The sequence below is a fragment of the Lissotriton helveticus genome, chromosome 2_1, assembly GCF_964261635.1.
Source record: "Lissotriton helveticus chromosome 2_1, aLisHel1.1, whole genome shotgun sequence".
Lineage (NCBI taxonomy): Eukaryota > Metazoa > Chordata > Amphibia > Caudata > Salamandridae > Lissotriton > Lissotriton helveticus.
Window position 1 is genome coordinate 543,445,258 of NC_136059.1, and position 26,893 is coordinate 543,472,150.

The 26,893-nt window shown below is 47.0% G+C and overlaps 1 protein-coding gene across 1 annotated transcript in view; it reads left to right on the forward strand.

The window, feature by feature from the left end:
- Positions 1–3,680: 3,680 nt before the first annotated feature.
- ARSB (arylsulfatase B) overlaps positions 3,681–26,893 on the forward strand; it is a 267,505-nt gene continuing 244,292 nt past the window's right edge. Inside the window, exon 1 of the mRNA XM_078675211.1 lies at positions 3,681–4,176. Within this exon, the coding sequence (XP_078531337.1) occupies positions 3,877–4,176 (300 nt within the window). The 5' untranslated portion in view covers positions 3,681–3,876. The remainder of the gene's footprint in view (positions 4,177–26,893) is intronic.

Here is a 26,893-nt window from a genome sequence, read left to right on the forward strand (position 1 = left end):
GTACCTTGCGATTATGGGCACAAGAAGATCGTGTGTGTGTGTCTGTCTGTCTGTCTGTCTGTCTGTCTGTGTCTGTCTGTGTCTGTCTGCCTGTCTGTCTCTCTCTGTCTATCTGTCTGTCTGTCTCTGTCTATCTGTCTGTCTCAGTGTGTCATGCGTAGCCTGAGACCCCCGTGAGGAGTTGTCTGGTTAACGTTCATCCGGAATTTCTGTGAGTCTTAGTGACTCTGAGTGCGGGTGTAGTGTGCAGCCTAGGATCTTCCCATTGCCTGGAAAGTCAGAGATTGCATCGGAGGCCCAAGTCGCTGGACAAGGGGAGGAGAGTGGGTACGTGCCCCCCCCAGGTAACGTGTCGACTCCTGGGGCTGGGCGCGGGCTCAGAGGAAGACGCTCTCGGCCTCTCTCTCTCTGTTCTGCAGTGAGCCTCTGCTTTGGCTCGGATTGAGGCCTGTGTGCCAAGGGAGTGGCCGCACCGGGGCCTGAGTGCGAAGCGGCAGTTACTGTGTTCTATCTTACCCGTGCGGGGGGGCAACTGTGGCCGGAGACTAACCGCAAGCAAGCACGAGTGGCGGAAAGACCGCCGGAGGCACCGTGAACGGTGCTGGAGTAACTTACGCATTGCATAACTTCTGTGTAGCGGAGTCTCTGATGATTGTATAAAGCATTTCTTTATTTCTGCACAACGGACTGCCTGTTTTGCAGTATTGCCCATTGTATTCGTTTGCCTAACGAACTGCCTGATAGGTGTGTTACAAATTGCAATCAATCAATCAATCAAGGATTTATAGAGCGTACTACATACCCTTGAGGGTCTCAAGGCGCTGGGGAGGGTGGCTGCAGCTAGCGGTCGAAGAGCCAGGTCCTGAGTAGTCTCCTGAAGGTCTGTGGGTCGTCTGTCTGCCGTAGGTGTAGAGGGAGGGCGTTCCAAGTCTTGGCGGCTAGGTGGGAGAAGGATCTTCCCCCGGAGGAAGTTCTGTGGATGCGTGGGACGTGGCCAGTTAGAGGTCGGCTGAGCGAAGTTCTCTGTTGGGTACGTAGAATGACAGTCGGCTGTTTAGGTATTCAGGGCCGGTGTTGTGGAGTGCTTTGTGTGCGTGGGTCAGGAGTTTGAAGGTGATTCTTTTGTTGATGGGGAGCCAGTGCAGGTCTCTCAGGTGGGGGGTGATGTGGTCTCGGCGGGGACGTCGAGGACCAGGCGTGCCGAGCCGTTCTGGATTCTTTGAAGTCTGCTGATGAGCTTGGCCGGGGCTCCGGCGTAGAGGGCGTTGCCGTATTCGAGTCTGCTGCTGATGAGGGCATGGGTGACGGTTTTCCGTGTGCCAGTAGGGATCCATCTGAAGATCTTTCGGAGCATGCGGAGGGTGTAGAAGCAGGTTGAGGAGACTGCGTTGATTTGGTTGGCCATGGTGAGTTTCGAGTCGAGGATGACTCCCAGGTTGTGTGCGTGGTTGGTTGGTGTTGGGACGGCGCCCAGGGAGGTGGGCCACCAGGAGTCGTCCCAGGTGGAGGGGTTGGGTCCGAGTAGGAGGATCTCTGTCTTGTCCGTGTTCAGTTTGAGCCGGCTGTCTTCCATCCAGTTGGCGACGGCCCTCATACCCCGGTGGAGGTTGGCTTTGGCGGTGAGGGGGTCTTTGGTGAGGGAGAGGATCAGCTGGGTGTCGTCGGCATTACGAGATCAAGTTGAGGTCGTGGAGTCTGGCGATGCACTAGATTTGCATAACGAACTGCCCGATAGATGTGTTACCCCTTGTCTGAATCCTGCACCACGATCTGACAGATTATCGTATTACACATTGGATTAGTGTTGCATACCGAACTGTTGGATATATGTGTTCCACATTGCATTAGTTTTGCATAACAAATTGCCTGATAACTATATTACACGTTGCATTGCTTTTTCCCACCAGAGTACCTGAAGGGGGACGGTATGCATTGCATTACAGGGGCATAGCAGTTTATCACGTTGTTGCTTTATGCATTGCATTACAGTGACAGTACAAATCACCAGATAACCGTATTACGATCTGCATTATTCTTATGTTGTGAGGTACCTGACTGTTCCATATTGAACTGCATATTACGACATTAGGATTACGTAGGAATGTTTAGTTTAGCTCAATAATAATACTAGGCCAGGGGGAACATTACCCCAGCGCATATGTTGGTTTAGTATTGTGTGGCCGCATTGTATCTCGTTTTATAAACATATACTTGTTTTCTATGAAACTTGTGTGGAGTCTATGTGGTATCATCATTGGAATGCTGTGAGCATAATTGCAAATACTTTACACATTAAGCCTTGAAGATAAGCCTGGCTGCTCGTGCCAAGCTACTAAGGGGGTGGAGCGGGGCTATCTCTGGAGGCGACCTGTCTTTTCCCTAACGTTGGGGCTCAGGGGTCCCTGCTTGGCCTGAGGTGCCTACCTCAGCCAACCAGGGATCTTGGGAATTCTAACATGCCTCCTCAATGATTTCCTCACTATCACCCTCCAAAAGTGCCTCTCATATCCCCCCAGCCTCTCTCTCACATGTATTTCATTTGTTTTAAAGAACCTCTCATATCAATCAGTGTAGGATGTCAGAGAACTGTGAGTGATGTTTATTTATTTACAGAGTTTTATATAGCGCTGGCTAGACCTGGCAATGAATCATACATGTGTAAATTAGTGTATAGAAAATGTTACATAAGACAAAGGGGACTACAGGGTGTAGGATTCATGTCATCCATACTGGTAGGCATTTTTCAGATTGCTTAGTCTGGAGAAGCGGAGGCAGGATTCAGAACATAACACAGCAGTAAGGGTTGACCTTAATAATACGAATGTATTGCTAGCCAAACAACCCTGTTTTAGCGACATTGGGTTAATGAAAACATAACTTTCTAACCTGTACCATGCAGTTTGCATACAACTCTTAGTTCGTAGTGCATAGTTCACTGTGCTAGATTATGATTGTAAATTATGAATTGTACAGCAACAAAAAAATCTCTGTGACAAAAGCAGTAACCCAATGAGCTATGCACATAAGATACTGTTCTCCCGGCGCTCTATTAGCAATTATAAATAAACTACCACACACAGCGCCTCAGCCTGTCTTTGGGGGTCGACCATAACGCTACAAATTGGCAATGAGGACGGGATCGGGGATTGAGCGGTACACACCCTTTGCAGCAGGCATAATAGTAACCCTCTGTGCTACATTAGAGTCAAAGCTTCCACCAGACAAAACGTCCTTCTCTCTCCAGCAGGTACATTATTCACAAGAGTTACCATGACACGTTTATTGTTGCCCAAAGACTGCTGGATATATAAAAGGAACTTTGCAGTTTTTTCAAAACTGCTGCACTGCTACAAAAGCGCCCCCCAATAAGAATATCCCCCCCCCCCCACACACACACACAAAACCCTTCCAGCGTCCTGGGGAAACCGGTACAAGTCCTGCTTGACGTAAGTGACTTTAAACATCAGCACAGAGGTCAAATGCATAACAGACGTTCAAGGCATGACCTAAATTATGATGACCTGACGATTCTTGTTGGCTCAGCCCGTGCTGTGGTTCACAGAGCCAAGCCGGACCTGTGGGTCGGCTCAGCCCGTGAATTATCTGGCCTGCGCACCTCTACTTAAGGGTGTACTCACAGGAGTTTGAGAGCTCGCGCGCCAGCTCCCACATCCTATACACGCAGGAGGGGGCGGGCCCTGCTGCAAACGGTGCTCGCAGTTCCTGGTTAAATTCTGCGGCTGCAGGAGCTGTGCACACAGACTGCAAGCACTGCCTGCTCGGGTGTCATCCATCACAGCGGTGCCTAGCGCCTTCCTGCCTCCTCTGCTGTCATCCATCACGACGGTGCCTAGCGCCTTCCTGCCCCTCGTAAAGATGAGGCGCGAGCGGGTCGCCCGGCTGCCCCTGCCACGTGTCTCCCGCGCCTTCCTCCTTCTCCTCCTCCAGGTCCTCGCCTCCCGCCCGCTCCCGGGGGCGGCGCGGGGACCGCAGCCTCCTCACATCGTCTTCATCCTGGCCGATGACCTGGGCTGGAACGACGTGGGCTTCCACGGCTCCGAGATCAAGACCCCTCACCTGGACAAGCTCTCCGCCCAGGGAGTGCGGCTGGGCAGCTACTACGTGCAGCCCATCTGCACCCCGTCCCGCAGCCAGCTCCTGACCGGCCGATACCAGGTGAGAGGCGGGAGCGCCTTGAGGCGGGAGTTTACCTTTTAGCGCTGTGTGGGATAAATGATCTCACTTAGTACTAGAACCGCCACACTGCAGAGAACAGCTCTTAAGTACTACTGCGTACGGTCACGTATGCAGATCCACGCCGAAAGTTTAATAACAACTGCTAGCGCAATTTAGCCTGATGGAAGTGATGGTGAACCAAAGCCCACGTGCTTGAGTCACTTGATCGTTCACGTGACCGCATCAGGAAGCGGTGAACATGTTTCAACCGTGCAGCGTTGTTAAAGTTTAACCCAGCGGCCGCAGGACTATAACCGCACCCTGGGCTACACTTGTTTCAGACAGGATATATATCACGTACACAGCGGTGTTGTGAGCCCGCGAAATAAATAACCACACAATGCTACGATGGGCTGTAGAGTAAGGTGAAAGGTCATTATGCCTATAGAAATATATAAGGAGTGCTGATGTTGGCCCGTTAATAGAGATGCTGCAATTTGCATCTGAGAGGGTGTCTCTGCCCTCTCAACCACTAGGCTGTTTAATCCATCATTGCCAACAAGAAGAAAATGCAGAAAGCCAGGACCTACATTTAATATGTGTGTCACAACTCAGTGCTCTGGCACTTCAAGGTAGAATAATATTCAAAAAAAATTCCAGCCAACATAATTTTGCATTGTGGGACTTGTGGTTTTGCTTTTAACAGCTACACTATGGGATCTAAACCCCAGCATGCAAACTGCTGGTGGCTAAAGTGGCAAAACTGGCTGAAGGTGTTGTATATGACATGGAGCTACTTGTCAAGCTATCTTTTAAGATTTTACAAAGTTGCCCACCCGTTTCAAAGATTTTCATGCTTAAAAAACAAAAGTAAACTCTCTTCACATGTTTCATGAGGGTTCCCTCTTTCAAAGCAAACACGAAAAGATGATGGACAGAGCGCTGAAACTTTTCAGACACTCACCCCCAGTCACAGATCTGGGTTGAATCCATCATCGTTCTTTATCTTACTTCGCCACACCAGTTCAGACCCAGCTATACGCAAATCAGTCTTGACCCTGTGCCTTATGGGAACAGTCCAGACCAAACTGCCAACTGGACTGTTCCCATGAGGCACAGGGTCAAGACTGATTTGCATATAGCTGGGTCTGAACTGGTGTGGCGAAGTGAGCTAAAGAACGATGATGGATTCAACCCAGATATGTGACTGGGGGGTGAGTGTCTAAAAAGTTTCAGCGCTCCGTCCATCATCTCCTTGTGTTTGCTTTGTTCGCCCTAAGTTGGTAGGGTATGCCCAGATGTGGGTCCCTTACTTACTTTATCACTGGATTCAAGCTAGCCTGGCTGATGAAGGGTCTTACCCCAAAACTGGTCCCAGGATGCTTATTACCAGTGGCGGCTCCTTCATAGGGGCGTGGCCACCCTGCTTTCGCAGTGCAAGAAGCAGAAATCGCAGAAATACCTGGTTGTGGGTAGTCCTGCTCTAGGGCAGGGGGAGTGGCTTCCCCACTGTTGTGGAACCTGACTGTTTTGGTCGGCCTGGGACTTACCAAATCAGTCATGGGCACTCTCCCTTTTCTCTATGTAGGCAGTCTACATACAGAAAGGGCTTCTGATTAGGCGCCTGGCTGGGGCGCTGTGTGCCTGCACCGCACCAATCACAACGCAACCATTGCAGCATTGTGATTGGCGGAGGGGAGGGAGGCTGCCTCTGAGTGGCTTTCCTCCTGATGAGAGCTGCTGGAAAACGCCCTTGACCCGGCAGGACAGTGTAGTGGTGCGCTCCAGTCGTCGCATTGCAAGGCGATGACGTAGAGCGTCGCCGACATCGCGGTAGTGAGAGTGGAGCCCGCGAGCATAGCGGACGCGTCTCCCGGCGCTCTATTAGCAATTATAAATAAACTACCACACACAGCGCCTCAGCCTGTCTTTGGGGGACGACCATAACGCTACAAATTGGCAATGAGGACGGGATCGGGGATTGAGCGGCACTGAAGTTCACCGTGCCCCACCACCTACCCATAAAGACCACGAGGCAGCAGGAGACCACTAGGCAGGCACCGCGCGGAGCATAGCGCGTCAGCGGAGAACCACCGCGACCGCCACCCAGGGGCACAATAAAACAAAAAAAATAAGTACGAGGACACACCCTGAGAGCCTGGATGACCACAGGCAGGTGAGCCACCTTTAAGAATGCACAAGGGGAGACAAGCACATGTAGGCAGGCGTAAGTCACAGCCAGAGAAACACGCCTAACACGAATCGTCGGAGCACACGCCACACAGCGGGAGAATAAGACTGCGGTGAAGCTGTCAGCCTGAGAAAGTAAAGAAGGACGGAGTGGCAGAGCTAGTGTCGGTGCACGGCGACACCAGGCACCGCATTTTCAACAACCAGCCTGCTTGCCCAGGGCCCTGGCGGAGCAAGCTCAACACAGAGAGGGGGGAGGACCTACACCTCAAAAGAGCCCACCGCACCAAAACAGGTAAAATGCGCCAGGAAGCCCCAGAGGTGAAGAAGAACTCCCAGAAAGGCAGGCAAACATATGTGCCCAAGCCTCCTCGCTCACAACGCCAATTCCATTCCTATCGAAGCCAGGAGATCCATCGATGAAGTGGGAGGATTGAAGGGAATACTTTATGAACTACCTGGAGGCGCTGGAAGATGAGAGTGGAGAGACATTTCCCAGCAAGAGAGAGAGAAGGATACTACTCCACAACCTAGGCCCAGAAGGCATCAGGGTGTTCCAGAATCTAGTACCAAAAACGCGTCAAGCGGATGATGATGACGTTTTCCAGCATGCCATTGAAGACCTGAATGATCATTACAGACCGGCGGTATGCACGTCCATAGACCGGTACAACTTCCAACAGAGGAAACAAGCAGTGGGGGAGTCCATAGACGAATATGTGGCGGCACTGAAGAAGCTGGCGATCACCTGTAAGTTCGGTGCTTTACACGACGAATTTATTAAGGACCAAATTGTCATGCACACCACGAACACCACAATCCAAGACAAGCTCTGGGTGAGTGGAGATGCATCCCTGAAGGAGGTCATAGCCATGGTAAAGAAGGCGGAGCTGACAAAGAGATGTGCAGAGGCGGCAAAGAGAGACAACGGTGCAGAAATGTGCAGAGGCGCCACAAGGACCATGGTCAACAAAGTCACTGAAGCAGACCCACCCGACAGGGGCAAAGGCGAAGCAGGAAATGCGAAGAATCTTACCAGATATGCGCCCAGAACATCACCCGGGAAGAAGCCCACAAGTGAGAACAAAAATGCGCGCTACAGGTGCGGGAGCCTCTCCCATGCGAGCCATGACAAACGTTGTCCAGCTTTCCGTGCCAAATGTATCTTTTGCGGAATCATGGGGCACTACGAGAAAGTGTGTCGCCGTTAGCAGAAACGGCCGGCAGTCAAGTATGTTGTGCAACAGTCAGACAATGAAGGTGAAGAGATTGAAGAAGAAGACAACGTGTTATGCATAGAGGAACATATACTAGGCATTGACTGCACCCGCTCCAAGACACCACAATGCGAAATGTCAATAGGAGGAATACAAATTAAGATGGTGGCAGACTCAGGGTCCCCGTACACGATAAACAACGCAAAGTATGGGACGAACTCTTCAAGCAACACCTGGGACCCCACCTAGAACCTCCAGACATCAGACCGGTCACGTTCACGGGAGAGCCCATCCCCATGGTGGGATATCGAGTCTTGAAATTTGTGTTTGAAGATCGAAGCGCAGAGTGCAAGCTTTATGTAGCAGAGAAAGGGCCCTCAGTCTTAGAATGGGTCGACCAGGGCGAGTTGGGCATACAACTGAATCCTGGAGGCATCACGCAGGTTCTGATGACGAGCGCAGAGTGACAGCCAGATGTCTCGAGGCTGAAAGAGGAATTTTTCACTGTATTTGATGGCAAATTAGGAAAACTGACAAAGTTCACGCATAAGATTGACCTCAAAGCGGAAGCCAAGCCTGTATGCCACAAAGTGAGAAATATCCCCATGGCAGTATGAGAGGCGGTGCAACTGGAGTTACAGAGGCTGGAAGACAATGGCATCATCAAGCCAATAAACAGTGCAGAATGGTTGGCTCCATTGGTCGTAGCAAAGAAACCCAACAGCAAGATACGCCTATGTGTGCACCTGAAAGAACTCAATAAGAATATAATTGTTGAAAAGTTCCCACTACCAAGGATTGACGAGATGTTGGCCAAGACGAAAGGAGTGAAATGGTTTTCAACCATCGATCTTACCTCGGCGTATCATCAAATTGCCTTACATCATTCATGCCGCAAGTTGACTTCCTTCATAGCCCCCTTCGGATGCTACCAATTTTGCAGGATGCCTTTTGGACTTGCTTTGGCAGCTGCCGTATTCCAGAAGCTTATGCATAGGCTGTTCAAGGACACAGAGGGGATACAGTATTTTCAAGATGACATCTTGATAATGGGCCGAAACAGAGCGGACCATGATACAAAACTGTCCACAGTGATGCATGTCTTGGCCCGCAATGGTCTCACAGCGGGATGGGATAAATGTCGATTTGGAATGTCCTCAGTCACCTACTTAGGCTATGAGATCAGTGATCAAGGAATTAAGCCCAAACAAGCCAACGCCAAAGCCATCTGTGATGCGCCGTTACCGAAAAGCAAAGAGGACGTTCGTTCCTTTCTAGGGATGGCCGAGTTTTATAGTAAATTTGTACCGCACTTTGCTCGGGGGATGAAGAGAACACGTCAGAAGACGCCGTGAGGGAGACTGAGGAAAGGGAAAGGAAAGATCAAGACTCACAGGAGCGCTTGGAGAGCACTCGTGAAGTGACAATGAAGAGGGGACCCAAGGATGGAGATAATGCAGGGTCGAATGCTCTCCAAGATGGACCAGGGAACATCCCCAGAACCCCGGTGAGATGCACCCGTGCTGGCAGAACAGTGGTAAGGCCGGCGAAGTATAGAGACTATGAGATGGGAGAGGTGAATATGTTAGTAAGCAAATAGACTCTGAAGACAATACGGTTTCATTGTGTTGGTGTATAAAGGAGGGAGATATGTAGTGTTGCGCTCCAGTCATCCCGTTGCAACGCGATGACGTAGAGCATCGCCTCCATCGCGGCAGTGAGAGCGGAGCCCGCGAGCATAGCGGACGTGTTTCCCGGCGCTCTATTAGCAATTATAAATAAAGTAAATCTTTACCACACACAGTACCTCAGCCTGTCTTTGAGGGTCGACCATAACGCTACAGACAGCTGAGGCGGCGTGGGCGGTGAGTTTTATTTTATTTTAATTATTCAAACCCCTCCCAAAAGACGCCACACGCGATAACCCTAGATGGCAGCGCGCTTGCCAGGTCTTTTCTATTTGTGTAGAAATGTTGATAAGAGAGTTTGAACTACGATTTGTTCATATTTAATCGACGAAGAAACAAAGTAGATTGTAAGCACAACTTGCAGCGCTCCCACTTTATAAACGGACCGTGACAATTGACTCAATAAAGTAGGTAATTTATAAAACATAGCAAATATTTCAAATCCAATTCGTTTACAGCTTTTAGATAAAGCTTTAACAATAAGAAGGCTTGAAATACCGTAGAAAATACAAATAAGGAAGCAGAAATAAAGTACAAGTCATCGTATTTAAATTCACAAAGGGATTTTGAAAAACGTTGGCATAGAAATCTGCGATCACATATATGGACTGTTTAATTCGGAGCGGAAAAGTGATGAGAATGCTGCTGAAACTGAAGAAAGAGCATTGTAGGGATAAAATGCCCGATCCCACTGCCGATGTTGTGGGGTCACACCCCCTTGGGGCACGGGGGGCCCTTAGAAAATGTGTCTTCAATAGTTTATATTTCTGTATTTTCCTGCAGGGCCTGTGATTGCATTCAGACCTAAAGGAGTGGATGACTGCATTCAGCATTTTTGGAACGTGTACGCCCAGACATAACAAGAACAGTCCCCAAAAACAGGGCAAAACCTTCTTCAGGTGGCAGGTGCACAAATCAGAAAGATTCACCCTAGCGTGCCACCCGTCCACTGACCGCTGTTTGGCATCTGTATAATCATAATGCAATCATAATTGGTTCAGATGGAGTATCCTTCCTAACAAGTGTTTCTGTTTCTATGCCCACATGTCATGAGTGATGTAATATGTGACGTCATCGGCAGTGCATTACGGGGGCGCGAGTTATAGTTAGCTGAACTAACTATAACGGGAGAATTTCTATGATTTGGTATGAGTAAAATGTCCAACTAACTATAACTTTCCCTAAAACCTATGGTTTTTTCAGTGAAATTCAAAGGTTTTATAAATGCAAATTTCTAACAGTAACGTACCTGAAACCTATGTTTTTTTCAGTGAATATATATATATATATATATATATATATATATATATATAATATGATGAAAGTTAACAAGAAATGCAGCAGATTTTGAACTCTACACTAATTTGTGGTAAAATGCAATTTTTAAGCCCCGATTTTAGAATTGAACAGCTGAACAAATATCTGGTACTTTCAACTGAAAAAAGTGCCAATCCTCACTTCAGCTGTCACCTCACCTTTTTACATACCTCCCTCCCCTTCATTCTATGTTCATCATCTTGTTTTCCCCCAGCCAGATCCATTGCCAGTTGTCATGGGAGCTCCTTTCTAGAGTGCTACACTGTTCCCTGCTAGGCATTGCTCTTTGGACAGGGCTACTTTCACACCCATGGATCCCTTGCTGTTATGTAAATGCAGCGATTAGTATTGATGGGGCACACAAAGGGAAAGCAGCTCCTGCGCTGAAAAAAATAAAGCATTTCCAGCTGAATGGTCGTTACACGCCTAATCAACAGTGCAAGGTCTGGCTAGACCCTGCTCTGTTAATCACATCAAGACGCAAGCCTTCTCAAACCCCTGCAGTGTGAGGAAATACAAAGGGGCGCCACAGGACTTTACCAGCATCTCTGCAAAAGTTTACTTCATGGCTCAGTGTTATTGCGAGATCTGGAAGCAGAGCAGCATCTGTCCTGCGTTGGAGGGGATACGGGCCCTGAGCCTAAAGGTGACATCAATCAGGGTACTAGTACTCGCCCTGACTAAAGAAAAGTGCTGGCAATGAGGGCTAGAAAATTTGTTAGTGCCGGTTCTCAGTACCAGTGAGTACTGACCCGTTTAAAGCACTGGTGTAATAACAAAACCTCACTCCGGCATTGCATATTGTTTGTTGACTGGAGGGATAACAGTTAGCGCCCCCCACCCCTCCCTCATTCAAGAAAAGCCGTTATAGATTTTCACTACCCCACCGGGTCAGATAGCTTCTCTATAATTTGAAAATAAAACGGTGTGCTAATGGGCCTCGTTGGGCCTTCATTTTTCACATCAAGAACGAGAGCGCATTATTACGCGTAGGTGATGTAAAAGTATCGGCGCCTCTGGATCCCGCCATTGAAGAGCCATAAATCCACGTGAGATGGTTGATTTAGTAAATGAGTCAGTCACAACGAGCGCGGGAAGGTGACATCTATTATGTGGCTATAAATGTTAGCCCACCTTCTAGAGACTTATCTCCTAGGATATGGAGCGTTCCTTCCTTTCTGACGCGGGCACCCCCCATGTAGGCCTCCTTCTACCGCAGTCCGCATTGTCGTGTTCCGGTAATGATCATGGGATTTTCAGCGGAAGTACCGAAAGTAGGCTTCGCCGTATGATATTATTAAGTGGGAAGCCGAGGCACTGTAGCTTTCAGTTGGCAGCCAAGCACGTTTGGGTGGTTTGATAAGGCTCTAAAGACTTTATGAGTCTGGCCGCAATCTCCTGTGATTCTGGACAAGTCACTTAATCTCAGAATGAATGTGTCCGTCTGTAATGCAATTGATGATCATGTAAAGCACCCTTATCGAGTTCGCGCTATATAAAACTGCAAAAAAAAGTTCCTGTAGAAACCTGCTGCCAGCTCTCCCACATGCTGGGGTTCCCCTCTAAAAATGTTGCCTATTCTTGATTCCACCTAATGTCTCTCCCTTCCACCACCCAGTACTTCCTGTCTGTTTAACTGACTCGTGGGTTCTTTTGCATCCCTGCTTTATCGCCTTGTCTCTGTTTCTTACCTTGCTTTACTTCCGTTTTTATACCTTTTCTTACTTTATCACCCTTGCTCTGGGCCAAGCCTGTTGATGATAAATAAGTTGCAGTCCCCACAAATGAAGCCAGCACCCACCACCTGCAACTACTGGCACAAATTAAGCAACAGCAGGCACTAATCCCATAGTATGGACTCCACATGATACCCCTGGTCTCCAACCAATAAAGCCAGAACGCGCATATATATCCATTTTGAAGGCAGGTGGTAGTGTTCAATATTTAAGTAACTCTTTAAATCCAAAATCAGACTTCATTGGGAATTAATTTTTCTTTGGGGCTCGCTGAAGTCACATATTGCATAATGAGCCCATCTGCACAAGGAAAAATTATAGAATTAAACTATACCTCCTCATCTCAAAGTATGTGTGCCATGAACTTATTTAAATAAGAGATCAACTCTTTTGGGAGTCTCATCTCCAGCACATTTACTTGAGAAAGTCATTATATTCAGTGGCGGCTGGTGACATGTGTTAGGTCATTTAAATGTATTACTGTTATTTTAATGTCTCAAATTTGCTAGACAATGGACCATTTGTCGACTCTTTTTCTCAAAATTTTCTCGGGGTGGGGGTTGCTCGCAACAGTGAAGTACGACAATTATTTTACGCCTCACCACTTTCAAATGTCACCAGCCGCCACTGCTTATTTCCAGTCCAGAGAAGACCTGGCTTGGTAGTTCGGGCTGGACTATTCCTATGAGGCACAGGGTCAAGTGATTTGCCTATTGCTGGGTCTGTACTGGTGTGGCGAAGTTAGCTAAAGAACGATGAGGGATTTAATCCAGATCTGTGACTGTCTGAAAAGTTTTAGTGATCCATCCATCATCTCCTTGTTTTTGCTTGGTTTACTCTTTCACTCACATCATGTATTAAAACAAGCACTGTTTGGGCAGACTTGTTGCTGGGATTGAAACCATGTTTCCTGATTAGACATTGTGCAATTCAGAACCCGGATGGATATTGCATTCTTTCCTCCTTCTGCCCTGATGAAAGTTTTATTAGTGACCCAAGAGGAAAGTTAGTTATCCTAAGCCTCCTATACAGCACCCTTACTGTTGTCATAGATGCAGCAATATTGTGGTTTATTAAACCACATACAAGAGGATTTTGTACAGTGCACATTCTGAACTAAATTATTTCAAGTTTCTCTTATATGCGAGAATCACTGAAAATGAAGCAGAGAGTAGAACAATAATTGCCTAAGGTCACACATTTTGGCTAAGGTCTCTGGGTCAGGGCGCTGCAATTAGTTTTTCCCTATGTCCAAAAAAGCCTCTGACTGGCCTGCACATTTTATGCAAGGGCATTCAAATTATCCTTTGTATTTTTTTATGAGCTGGGGAAACAGCAGTGGAAACACCTCTCGTAGTATAACAACTACACCATGGACAGAAAAGGTGCAAGCATCCCTCGGCCAGAGGACAGGTACAGCTTGGGTATCCTGAACATAATAATGTATTTGGGCTACAACAATGCAAGCTCTAGTTTCTCAATGAATAGTAGCAGCATGACAATAGAATAGCAGGTGCGTCTATCTTGCTGTAATGTGTTTTCAAGGACTTGCCTGACTGCCGTGAGGGGAACGGCCAATATTCCTACGTCTCGACCATCACCGTCTGCCGTGAGGGGAACGGCTCGTCGCTCTCGCGCCCACCAGTACCATCGCCGCCGCTGGGACTCCATTTCCCAGGTGCCCCGGCGGCTGTGGCGCGAGAGTGACGTCACCAGAGCACCTGCAGGCGCGTTTATTTTATTATTTTTTTTTGTGGAGTTTTATATAGCGCGGACTAGACCCGAACCGAATCAGGTATCAGAGCGCTTTACATAGCACAAGTTACGTTTTTTTTGTTGTTTTTTTTGTTTTTTTTTACATGAGGACACACTTTCATATTTTTTTTTTAATCTTTTTTTTTTAGGCACGGGGAGATTAAGTGATTTGCCCAGAATCACAGGAGGTTTTGGTGTCATTACCGAGACTCGAACCCAGATCCCCAGGTCCGAGGTCGAGCGCCTTAGCCGTTAGGCCAACTCCTCTCCCCTGCGTTAAAGGACAGGAACGCCTCTCGCCCCGCGAGTCACGCGCGGGAGCACCCGGACGAAGCCCGGACAAAGGGCGGACAGTCCGAGACAGGACGCGACTGGACTGGGCCAAATCCCCTCCCCTGCCCGAAAATCTCGTGAGTTGCACTACTTCGCACTTTGTTAAATTTTTGAAAACTGTTGCATCATTGTTGAGGATTTTAACTTTATATTGACTTTGGGACTGCTACCTATCCTTCAGCACTATATTACTACGTTGCAAGCAGTCTTACATATTAGAATAGGCCGTTATGTCTAAGCAAAAGACTCCCTCTGTACCTAATAACACCATGGACATCTACCAAGTGCAGGTTGTCGCAAAAATTTATAGTGAGAGAAGGTCCTCGTTGGGCCTGAGCCCCTCACCTATTACCACCTTGCCTGATCCTATTCCAGTAGACTTGCTGGACTCGGATACTAGTAATGACGCTTTTGTGTTTGATCAGACCAATAATGACATTCTCACACTGACTGTATTGGCAACTGTTGTGTCCGAAAGGGTAGATGAGGATGACCCAGATACAGCAGAGGAAAAATCCCCGCCCCCAGTGCCTGTGCCTGCACCTAGAGTCACCAGAGGGTGCAATAAGGGTCAACCTAAACGCGGTGGGCTACGTTCGAGTAGAAAAAGACCAGCCTCACCGCCAAAAATAAAAAATTGTGATATGGACGAAGGAAGGGGGGAGAACGGGGGGAGTACAATCTTGGGAGATGACCAACTTAAGAAATTAGTGAGCATGTTTGATTCGAAGATGAATGGGATCATCAAACCATTGGTAGCAAAAATTGATCAGTTAACAGAAGAGGTTCACAGATTAGGGGGGCTTCTAAAGAAGACCATCGAGGAGGTGGGGGATATACCAAATCAAGTGGCATGTAGAACTGAGTCAAAAAGAGCACCCATGGGGCCCACGGTGGGGGGTTGGAGAGACAATAGTACCTAACCCTCTCCCTATTCACCATCAAGAGGTAGGGGGCCATGCATTATCTGAAGATGGTCTCACAGCAAGGCTAGCGGGACAAACTGCTATGTGTGCAGAGAAAGGTCCAGTAGAGCTCATCGTAGAGGCCTATCCCCTTGTTTTGGTCATGGCCAATGTACCACCCCTAAAACCTGGCCAGATGGAATCTACACCCTCTCTGCTAAGTAAAGCATCACATTGGCTATCTAAGAACATGGTAATATCCCCGTGGGGTAAGCAGCAGTTAGGGGGGAATTAGTTGCGGCAAGAAGAGTTGATTGGATAGGGAACAGCCCAAAAAAGTTTGGGGGTGACTGTGTAGTGTTGAATTTTTCAGGGCCTGATGTACTCCCCAACATTCTGCCAAATTTGTTCCCCCCTCAACGTAGAACTGCAGACATAGTCCCACTTACTCTTGAATTCTTTTATCCTAGAAGAGGAACTGTTTTGAATCCAAGTATATTGAGGACTAAGTGGAATTTGGTGGCAAAGGGAAGAGGTAGGGGTGGCCAAAATAGTGACTGGGGCGTGAGCCTAGAAAATAGGTTTTCAGCACTATCCAATCTTAATGAATGCGATTGACTTGGTTGGGGTGAAATCACCGAACGCAATGATCTAATCGCGCGTGACAGGTTCTGTACTACCGCTGACAAGGGCAGTGTGTCTACCCTATTTAAACGAAACTGGGTTACATAGGGAAGTCCCTGTACAGTTGACTGTGAGTAACTTGGAGAGTAATACTGGTCATGGGCGTATAGTCTCTCGTTTTGAATCATTAGACCACCCCCCTGTTAATCTAGACCCCGAAGATGCTTTGGTGTCTCTAAGACAAGACAGGTTGACACCTCCTGGCCATGCATGTCTAATTCCAGATAAGACAAGGCTGATCTTCCTTTCTTGGAATCTCGCCGGAATAGCTAACAAATTGACTTCCCCAGAATGGTGTGACTTCATTGACCAACATGATATTATCTTATTTCAAGAAACATGGTCACTGAGTCCAGTTTATCGGCTAGGGTTTCTTAACTTCTACATCCCAGCTATAAAAAATTCTAAAGGGCGCCCATCTGGAGGGTTGACAATTTGGGTACGCCAATCATTAGATTGTAAAATCCAGCAAAGGAACCTTCCATCAAGCGACATATTACCAGTTAACATTATGTGGGCTAACGGCCAAGGGTTGGCTATTTTCAACATTTATGCCAGGGGGGTTGGGGGTGGGAATACATCAGAAGTAATATCTGTACTTGACCAAGAGCTTGAATTGCTGCCAACCCAGCTATCTATTTTAGTAGGGGGTTATATTAATACCACTTTTGAACCTCTAGGACAAGAGGACCATATTTTAGCCTCAGAGGACGATAGTAAATGGGGAGTTCCCAAGCTCGAATTGGCCGTGGTCAAGAGATGGTCTGCTGTGGCTATCCAAATCAAGAGTTTATGCCTAGCAAGGGGTCTTAGAGCAGCAAACGGGGGCACTCCATCAGATCGTCAAGGGAGTAATACATTTGATAATGGAAGGTCAACTAGCCGAATAGACTACTTCCTGGTGGATATCAGGGATTGGCATAGACTGCAAGACATGATTGTAAAAACTAGAATTGAAAGTGATCACAATCCTCTTTGCATGGATTTCCAAATTAATTTAGGGTCGAGAGAACCAAGTCTGAGGGGTGACAAGGTGACCCTAGATATAGTTTCCTCAAACAATCAGCGCCATGTAAAATGGGGTAGATTGGTAGAAGATCCAGAGAAGATTGAGGATCTTAAGAGAGTAGTGGCTGAGGAAGTAAACAATCTGAAATTATACAGTAATAAACCAAATTTCTCTGAAATTATGGCGGAGGCTCACATTAATTTTTTTACTAGGCTTCAAGGGTTCTTTCTGAAAACAATCAAACAAAATAAGGTTATGAGAAAGTCACCTAAGCTAGGGTGGTATAACTAATCCTGTAGAACAGCCCGTCAGAATCTTAGTATGGAACGCAGGTCTAGGAATATCACAGAAGTGAGGGAGGCCAGGGACATATATAGAAAAGCCCCAAAAAAAGCTAAGAAACAGTGGGACGAGGATCATTGGCTTGACTTGAAATCTGCTTGTGCTGCTAAAGATCAAAAGCAATTCTGGGCAATTGTTAAGTGGGACAGAGGAGGGGCAGCAGAATCCCCACAAAATAATGTTGCATGAAACTTGTGGATAGATTTCTTCAAGCCCCAGTATGCCTGTAACCTAGCTGCAGATTGCTATACCCTACCCCCCACGGTCTTCTACAGCTGTCAAGTATTTACCATAAAAGATGTCAGTATTGCATTGGACTGTGTGACAGGGGGAAGAGCGCCAGGTATGGATGGCATTCCTGCTAATGTGTTTTTAAGTCATCGGGAATCATGGTGTCAGTATTTTACATGGCTAGCCAACTCTGTGGCCCAGGGTGCACCGATTCCGAATTCCTGGAAGGGTGCGGAAATAATTCCAGTTTTTAAAAAGGGTGACAAATCGCTACCCAGTAACTATAGACCCATCAGTCTTATAGATTCAGCTCAAAAACTGATGGGCCGACTAGTGCAGAATAAGCTGCAATCGTGGATAGCTGAAAAAAAGATTTTGTCTCCATATCAAGCTGGTTTTCGCCCCCTGACAAGCTTAATTGACCAGGTCTTTTACTTTATAGCCCTCTATTGGAGGAATGTGACTTTGATCAATGGCCCTCTTTATGCCGTATTTGTTGATTTAAAATCAGCTTTTGATTTAGTTCCCCGGCCAAAACTCTGGAGTGTGCTTGCTGAAGCTGGTATAAGTCCAGAACTGCTAACACTGCTTGTCCGTTTGCACAAAAATAACTATGCTAGAATAAGGTGGGGGGCTCAGGGTGAAGTGACTGATTCCTTCTCTGTAGAACGTGGGGTCAGACAGGGGTGCATCTTGGCCCCCACATTGTTTTCCATATACATTAATGGTATTGTGGACTACTTAAAAAGGTCACCCACCGATGCACCAGTACTAGCGGGGGCTCGCGTGCCAGTCCTCATGTTTGCGGACGACACGCTGATAGTATCACAAACTCCTAGTGGGCTTCAGAAGGCAATGAATGCATTTGGTGAGTTCTGTGAAAACCGGGGTTTAGAGTTGAACACTTCTAAGACCAAGTTTATGTGTATGAACCAGAGGAAGACATTGAAAGGCTCAATTACTTTTAAAGGTACCCCATTAGAGCAGGTAGAGGCCTTTACATATCTAGGAATATCCCTTCAGGGTTATATGCGATGGAAAAATCATATCGATATGGCAATTCTAAAATTCCATCAGTTAGCGGGTGTAGTAGCGCTCAAACATAGAGCCTCACTGACTAAACTAATAACCCCTGCTTTAGAAATTTATAACATGAAGGTGATAAGTGCCTCACTGTATGGATCGGAATTATGGGGATTCTCTAATCTGAAGGACCTGTCATTGGCAGAGAATAGGTTCTTGCGGCGCCTAGTGGGGGCACCACAAAGCACTCCCACTGTTCCTCTGTTGCTTGATCTTGGCAGGAAAAGTATTGAGGACTTAGCTCGTCTACGCCCTCTGTTATATTGGAGACAGATAATGACAACGCCGGAATTAGCTCATTATTCTGCCGCCGTAGCGGATATTATTAATGCTGAACGCTTTCATACCATCTTGTGGCTTAAAGAATTACGGAGCCTATTATCTAAGCTGGATCTAGACCACCTATGGGCTAATACCAATGCATCATGCTTTCCATCGAAGATCATCTTGAAGAAAATGTATTGGGCCATGGTTCGGTCATCTGCTTTTTGTACTGGATCCAACTCCAAATTAACCCGACGGTTTCTTGATATTAAAACAGTACCATCCTGTGAACTCTATTGGGACATTATCGAAAAACCGTTCTATAGAAAACTGTATTTTCAATTCAGATTTGGAACTCTTCCCCTAAATGCATTTACACAAAATTGGTCTGCGAACCGGGATGAGAAATGCCCTTATTGCAAAGATTTAGTTGAGAATGTTTCTCACTTATTGTTTGTTTGCCCGCTCTATCACTGCCCACGTCGAAAATGGATAAAACCAGTGTGTCATAATTTAGGAACACGCAGGCATATAGAGGCGCTTAGAATACTGGAAACAGATTGTACACCCTACTTTGCGATTGCTGTTGCAAAATTCCTAGGATGGGCTTGGTCTATTCGCACCCGCACCTTCAACTATCTGACGCAGTTTAATGAATTATTGTTACCATGGTTTTTATATATGATCAATTTTATAACGATTCTTGATGGAATATTTCATATTGAGTAATGGAAGTGACAGCAAAAAGTGTTTAATGTGTGTTTTAAAATTTGAATTTTAGGCTTAGTATTTATTGTGTAGCGTTAGGATGTAAACTGCTTTTATGACTTGCTGTCGAATAAAGCTTTGAAATTTGATTTGAATAGCAATCTTACCTCTCTCACACAAGAAAGTATTTGCTATCTTCCGTTTTGTCAGAACAAATTTAGTATCACAGAGTTGTACAAACTTTCATCAGTGACAGAACATGAACAGTTAAGGCATGAGTGACATGCAGGTTACAGTGATGTCTGGAACAGGTGCTTAACTCACTGAGCGGAATGTATAGGTAGATGAGTGAGTATATGAGTTCTTACAGTCTTCTCACTTAGGTGATATTCCACATCAGCCCTCTGAAAATCCTACGCTCACTCCAAGGCCTGCCTGTAACGAATCTTTGGTTTCCACTTATTGAGAAATTGTAGTAACCTGGTAAGCCATTGTTATTTGGAACAGCCTCACCACAGCCTAGGTAACTATGCTGTAGACAGGCATGCAGGTGTCAACCCCTTTGAAAGGTATTGAATGCTTATGCATCAGACTGTGTGACACCCATCCTCGGTGCAGCACCTGGTCAAAATGCTGAGGTCTGCCAGTGGTTTAACCACTGCAACCTATTAAACCAGCACCCTTTGGGTAAACTGCCAGTGGCAGCAACATTCGCGTTTGCCAAACTTGGGCTAGGGAAATTCCTGAACCGTTTTGCACAGCCTACCTTCATAAATCCTTTTGCTGATGTGTTCCTTAAGCAATTGCCTGAGAAACGTCCAGCAAAATGTATATTTTCAAGTGTTTTACCCGTTGTATTTCATATATGCTTGGGGGGACAGTGTGAAAATGGTGATGTCACAGTGAGAAAGATTGGTAGGTAGGTAACGGCTTAATTGTTTAGGTTATCAAAAATCAGTCTGAATAAAACATAATAAAAATCAAAATATTGAGAACAGTAAAAGGCAGTACATTATAAATCCATACAACTGTTGACACTATCTTATCAGATAATCTTAAGATAAAGTGCCAATGCAGGCTTCAGGATTGTCCTCAAGAACATACAAGGCAATGTTTTCCTAAAGAGATTTAATGAACAGCAAGCAAATCAACATTGTCAATTGTAGTATACTTGTAAACACTGCCACCAATCATGCACGCAACCTCAGCATTATCCTTGACAGCCACTGACCATGAAATGACAAGTTAACGCAGTCGCCTCCTCCTGCTTCCACACACTTCACATGCTCCGCAGAATGTTCAGATGGATCCCAACTAACAAAAGAAAGGCCGTCACTGAGGCTTTTGTCACCAGCTGCTTTGACTACAGCAACGCCCTCTACATCAGCATCTCCACCCAGATCCTCCAAAGACTCCATACCATACAGAGTGCTGTAGTCGGACTCATTCTGGACCTCCCCAAATGAACCCACATTGCCTCTCACCTAAAAGAGCTCCACTGGCTCCCCATTCAGAAAAGATCCCAGTTCAAGACCCTCACGCACGCCTACAAAGCCCTCCTCAACCTAGGACCTGCCTATCTCAACCATCAACTGAACTTCCACCAACCCGCTAGACACCTGCTTTCCTATTCACTCCCCCTCCTGCACACCTCCCGCATCCACTGCAGCAGTGGCCGGTCCTTCTCCTACATTGCTGCCAAGACCTGGAACAACCTCCAGCTCCGCGCAGCCCCCTCGCTAGCAGACCTCTTAAAGAGACTCAAGACCTGGCTCGTAGACGGAGACACAGTGCCAGATATACCCCGATTGGTGACAGCTTTAAGCTTTACAAATGCTGTTTGTTTGTAATGCAACAAATGAAGTAAAGTCTCGAAGTAAAAATATTTGAATTCTAAGCAAGAGCAGGTTTACAAGGGTCAATTCTTATAGAGTCAGAGTCTTATATAACAAAATTCAGCATAAGGTGCAGCGGCGGATCCTCCATTAGGGCGGAGGAGCGCCGCCTCACTGCTTTCTCGCAGTGCGAGAAGCAGAAAATAAAATGGCATTTTAAATGCCATTTTATTTTTGCTTCTCGCACTGCGAGAAAGCAGAAGGCAGAGGTATGCTAGGTTGGGGGCGGGGGGGATGATATGCTTGGTTGGGGGCAGGTCGGGTAGGAGTGGCTTGCACCACTCTGAGTGCCCTGACTGCTTGACGCAGTCATGCGCACTCTACTCTCCCCCCCCCCCCCCCAGAATTACAAGCAGCGACTGTTAAAAATGAAAGGTGTTCTTTTGGGGCACAAGAGCCTCAGCTAAATTATTCAAATTAGATTCTTTCCCTTCGTTCATGTTTACTATATGAAAATGGAGACCGTTTGGATTGCAGTTTAGACCTACTGTGTTAGCATTAGTGGTGTAAGATAACTTTTTCGGTACCCCCTTATTCGGCAATTTCTAAGTGCTGTACATAATGGTTGTTAATATCACTAAATGTAATGGTGCTCGACTACTAGCCTCATAAGTACTGAAGGCAGAGTTTTCCCTATCAAATAACAGCTGTTGTCAGTGTTAACTCACTGTGCGCATGACTGCGTCAAGCAGTCAGGGCACACAGAGTGGTGCAAGCCACTCCTACCCGATCTGCCCCAACCAAGCATATCCTCCTGCCTTGTGTATATATCTTCTACATTCCGAACGCTGTATTGCATGTTCTGTCCAGGGTACATGACTATAATTTTTGGGATGTTTTGAATTTTAGGGCAGGGCTGTGGGCCTCCGCAGTATGCTCAGCATGTGAGTGAAGGGTGGCATGGCCAACAACATTGGCAGTGTCTTTTTCTCTCACACCCCGTTGCCAGAGCCACTCGCATATGAAGTATCCACAATTCCCAGGGCTTCTAGTAAATTTAGTGGCGCACGGATCTTAATTACACTTTAAATGTGTCTTCTCTACTCGACTCCCCCTGGGCCTGGCCTTGATTGATAGACTGTTTTAAAAGAAGCAAAATCCCTCTTGCTTCCAAAACGGGATGTAATTTACCATCTGTTTTGGAAGCAAGAATAGTGTTTGTGCTTCTTTTAAAACAGTTGATTATGTTCACCAAAATTGTTTTTCTAGTAATATGATACTCGCGCATGAAAGAAGGCTTCTGCCTCAGTCGGGTTACAGCCAGTCCGTACCTATCTAGTTGGACAGTTTACATTTGGTATCATTTGCGAGCCTTCACTGCTATTACATTATGTATTTGAAGCGTCAGAATAGTATTAAGAAGAGGAATAAGCAAGAAAAGGAGTAAGCAGTGTTAGACTAATTAGAAGTATGATTTGGTGTAAAAGGATTGAGTAGGTACAAATTTGTGTAAGTATAAGTAGAAGTAACTGTAGGACTAGGAGCAAATCGAGATGTGACATTTGATTAAGCATAAGAAGGATTAAGTTCAGAATTCTGGGTAGGAGTAGGAGTGATGACGGAAAGAATGAAAGATAATGAGGGAGAAGATGAAAGGTGCGAATATATAGAATGGTGTATTAACATTCTTGCTTTCTGAAATGTGCCTGAAAATGCACCATTTGCCCGCACTTTTCCCCAAATTTTCTCGGGGCTAGAACCCCCCCCCCCCCCCCCCCGAACTCCCCTTCATAGGGTCGAGCTCGCTCGCCCCATTGTGTTGCCCGTGACTTTTATGCCTCACCTCTTTCAAATGTTGTCACTGATAAGGTGATCAATTTGTTACACAGTTAGACGAATCAGAATCCAGAATGTAATGCAGCATCTTCTAACACCATCCTAGTCTCATTCCCTGAATTATAATGAATACATCCACTCTTTATATGTGACAGTACAAATCTAGCTACACTCAAATCAACGACATACTCCTATAATGAATAGATCATATTATGAATAGATCCTCTGAAACACAGGCAGAAATGACCTTGAACAGTCTTATAAGTCTGTTTCCCCCTGAGTCACTGAGAACAGAAGGTCAACAGAACATTTATTTCTGCGCATTCTGTTACGTGGGAGGAGACAAGAAACAACACACACCATGGCTACAGCAAAATCAAGGATGTAGGTTAGGCCGAAGTCAGATCTTGGTTTGTCAAAAAATACAGTTTTGCCAAATGCAGCATTTTTGATTGTATAGCAACATTTTAATTTAGTTTTGCACACATTATTTACTAATCAAAAATATCACTATGACAGTCAAACCCTTTTGTCTTTTTGCACCAGGTAGAGTCTGTCCAAGTGTATATTTAGATGTTGCCGGAAAGAGTACAGATTGTATTTAGTGTTAAGAGCCGCATAGAAAGTATTCCATAGCAGAGTAGCAGGCTTTGAAGTTAGTGGTCATCAGAAGAAGGATGATATTGCTTCCAAAGTCTCGCATACTGCTCAATAGCTTGAGAAGGTTGGAGAGGTATGGTGTAGAGTTGCCATAGACAGATTTGTTATTCTAGCCTTAAAAGAGAGCCAATGTAATTGGAGGATTGGAGTAATGTGATCGGAGTTCCTCGAGGGCGACAGCTGACTGGCTCTGGCATGTAGGACAGTTTGAAGGGCATAAGGGCGCCTAGGGACAAGTCCACAGGGTATATATGTCTGTATTAAGATGTGTGCTACCGTTCTTTGAAGGGAATTATGCCTAATCAATCAATCAATCAATCAATCAAGGCATTTATATAGCGCGCTACTCACCCGTAGGGTCTCAAGGCGCTTGGGGGTAGGGGGGGGTCCGCTACTGCTCGAACAGCCAGGTCTTGAGCTGCTTCCTGAAGGCGAGGTGGTCCTGGGTGAGGCGAAGGTGGGTGGGGAGGGAGTTCCATGTCTTGGCGGCCATGTAGGAGAAGGACCTTCCTCCTGTGGTGGCTCTTCGGATGCGGGGGACGGCGGCGAGGGCGTGGTTGGTTGATCGAAGCTGGCGGGTGGGAGTGTAGAAGTTGAGTCGGTTGTTGAGGTATCATGGGCCTTGGTTGTGTAGGGCTTTGTGTGCGTGGGTGAGGAGTCGGAACGTGATTCTCTTGTTGATCGGGAGCCAGTGCAGGTCTCTCAGGTGTCCGGAGATGTGGCTGTGTCGGGGGATGTCCAGGATGAGTCTTGTTGAGGCGTTCTGGATCCGCTGGAGTCTCTTCTGGAGTTTGGCAGTGGTTCCGGCGTAGAGGGAGTTGCCGTAGTCCAGTCGGCTGGTGACGAGGGCCTGGGTGACCATCTTCCTAGTCTCGGTGGGGATCCACCGGAAGATCTTGCGTAGCATGCGCAGGGTGTTGAAGCATGACGAGGAGACAGCGTTGACTTGTCTGGTCATGGACAGGGAGGAGTCCAGGATGAAGCCCAGGTTTCGTGCATGGTCCGTTGGTTTGGGTGCGCTGCCCAGGGCAGGGGGCCACCAGGAGTCGTCCCAGGCGGAGGGCGAAGATCCCAGGATGAGTACTTCCGTCTTATCTGAGTTCAGTTTCAGGCGGCTGTTCATCATCCACTCGGCTACGTCTTTCATCCCTTCGTGTAGGTTGGCTCTGGCGGTGGCGGGGTCGTTGGTGAGGGAGAGGATCAGCTGGGTGTCGTCGGCGTAAGAAATGATGTTGAGGTTGTGCTGGGGTAGACATTGAAGAGAGTGGGGCTGAGCGATGAACCTTGGGGGACTCCGCAGATGACTTCGGTGGCCTCTGATTTGAACGGGGGAGGCGGACTCTCTGTGTCCTTCCGGCGAGGAAGGAGGTGATCCATTCTAGTGCCATCTCTTGGATTCCGACATTGCTGAGGCGCTGTGCTAGGGTGCGGTGGCAGACAGTGTCGAATGCAGCGGAGAGGTCCAGGAGGATGAGGGCTGCTGTTTCCCCGTTGTCGAGCAGGGCTCGGATGTCGTCAGTGACGGCGATGAGGGCGGTCTCGGTGCTGTGGTTGGCCCAGAAACCAGACTGCGAGGGGTCGAGGGATCCATTCGTCTCGAGGAAGGCGGCCAGCTGCTTGTTGACGGTCTTCTCGATGACTTTGGCGGGAAACGGGAGGAGCGAGATGGGGAGGTAGTTTTTGAGTTTGGTGGGGTCCGCTGATGGTTTCTTCAGTAGAGCGTTGAGTTCGGCGTGCTTCCAGCTCTCCGGGAAGGTTGCGGTGGCGAAGGAGGTGTTGATGATGTCCCGTAGGTGGGGTTCGATGATGGAGTCGGCCTTGTTGAAGACGTGGTGAGGGCAGGGGTCGGTTGGAGATCCGGAGTGGATGGAGTTCATCGTGCGTAGGGTTTCTTCGGTGTTGATCGGGGTCCAGGCGAGAAGGGTGGTGGTGGGGGGCGCAGGTGCGGTCGTAGGGAGCGTTGACTGTGTGCTGAAGCTGTTGTGTATATCTGCGATCTTGTTGTGGAAGTAGGAGGCGAGGGAGTTGCAGAGGTCTTGCAATGGGGTGATGTCGTTGTTTCTGGCGCTGGGGTTGGAGAGCTCTTTGACGATGTTGAAGAGTTCCCTGCTGTTGTGTGCGTTGTTGTCTAGTCGCTCCTTGAATGCGGTTTTCTTGGTGGTGTGGATCAGTTGGTGGTGTTTTCGGGTGGCGAGCTTGAGGGTGGTCATGTTGTCTGGTGTTGGGTCTCTGCGCCAGGCTCTCTCGAGGGCTCGGCAGTTTTTCTTGGAGCTCTTGAGCTAATAGACTAATTTACATATTAGTCCATTAACTGTAGTTACAATCACCTCATACAGTTACATTCAGGCTTCTGTTTATATACCTTAATAATAAACAAAGCCTTACATACTCCGATTTCTGCAATTTATTTAGTACAACTGAAATATACGCTCAGAATGCCCCAGTAAGGCACTACACAGATGAACAATGAGTTCTCTTGGCGCACTTCTAAGCCTAATTGGTGACCATAATCAGCTGTCCCTCAACAATGCTACTTCCACTTTTACAATGACTGCAGCAAAACTTAGTGTAATTGACTCTAGGCCACTAAAATCTTACAATCCTGTAATTCCGAGTTGGTGGAGAGCTTGATTTATGGGAAATGGCTGATCGTCCTCTTTCGTATAGCATTCTTATCTTTTTCAAGTGATCCCATTTGGCAAGACAAAGCGAAGGGAGTACCCCTACAGTAAGTGTGGAGGAAGCATAGCTGGCCCGCTCTCAGCAAGGATGGACAGGGCATTTGTCAAAAGGGTATAAACTGCTCTTCCTGGATAAATGTTTGAATGTGTGAAGTTCTCTAGGCTTTCTCATCTTCATATGTTAATTCTGTTCAACCATTTTCACGGATGAGCAAGGTCACCGTAGATTGCCACCTATATATT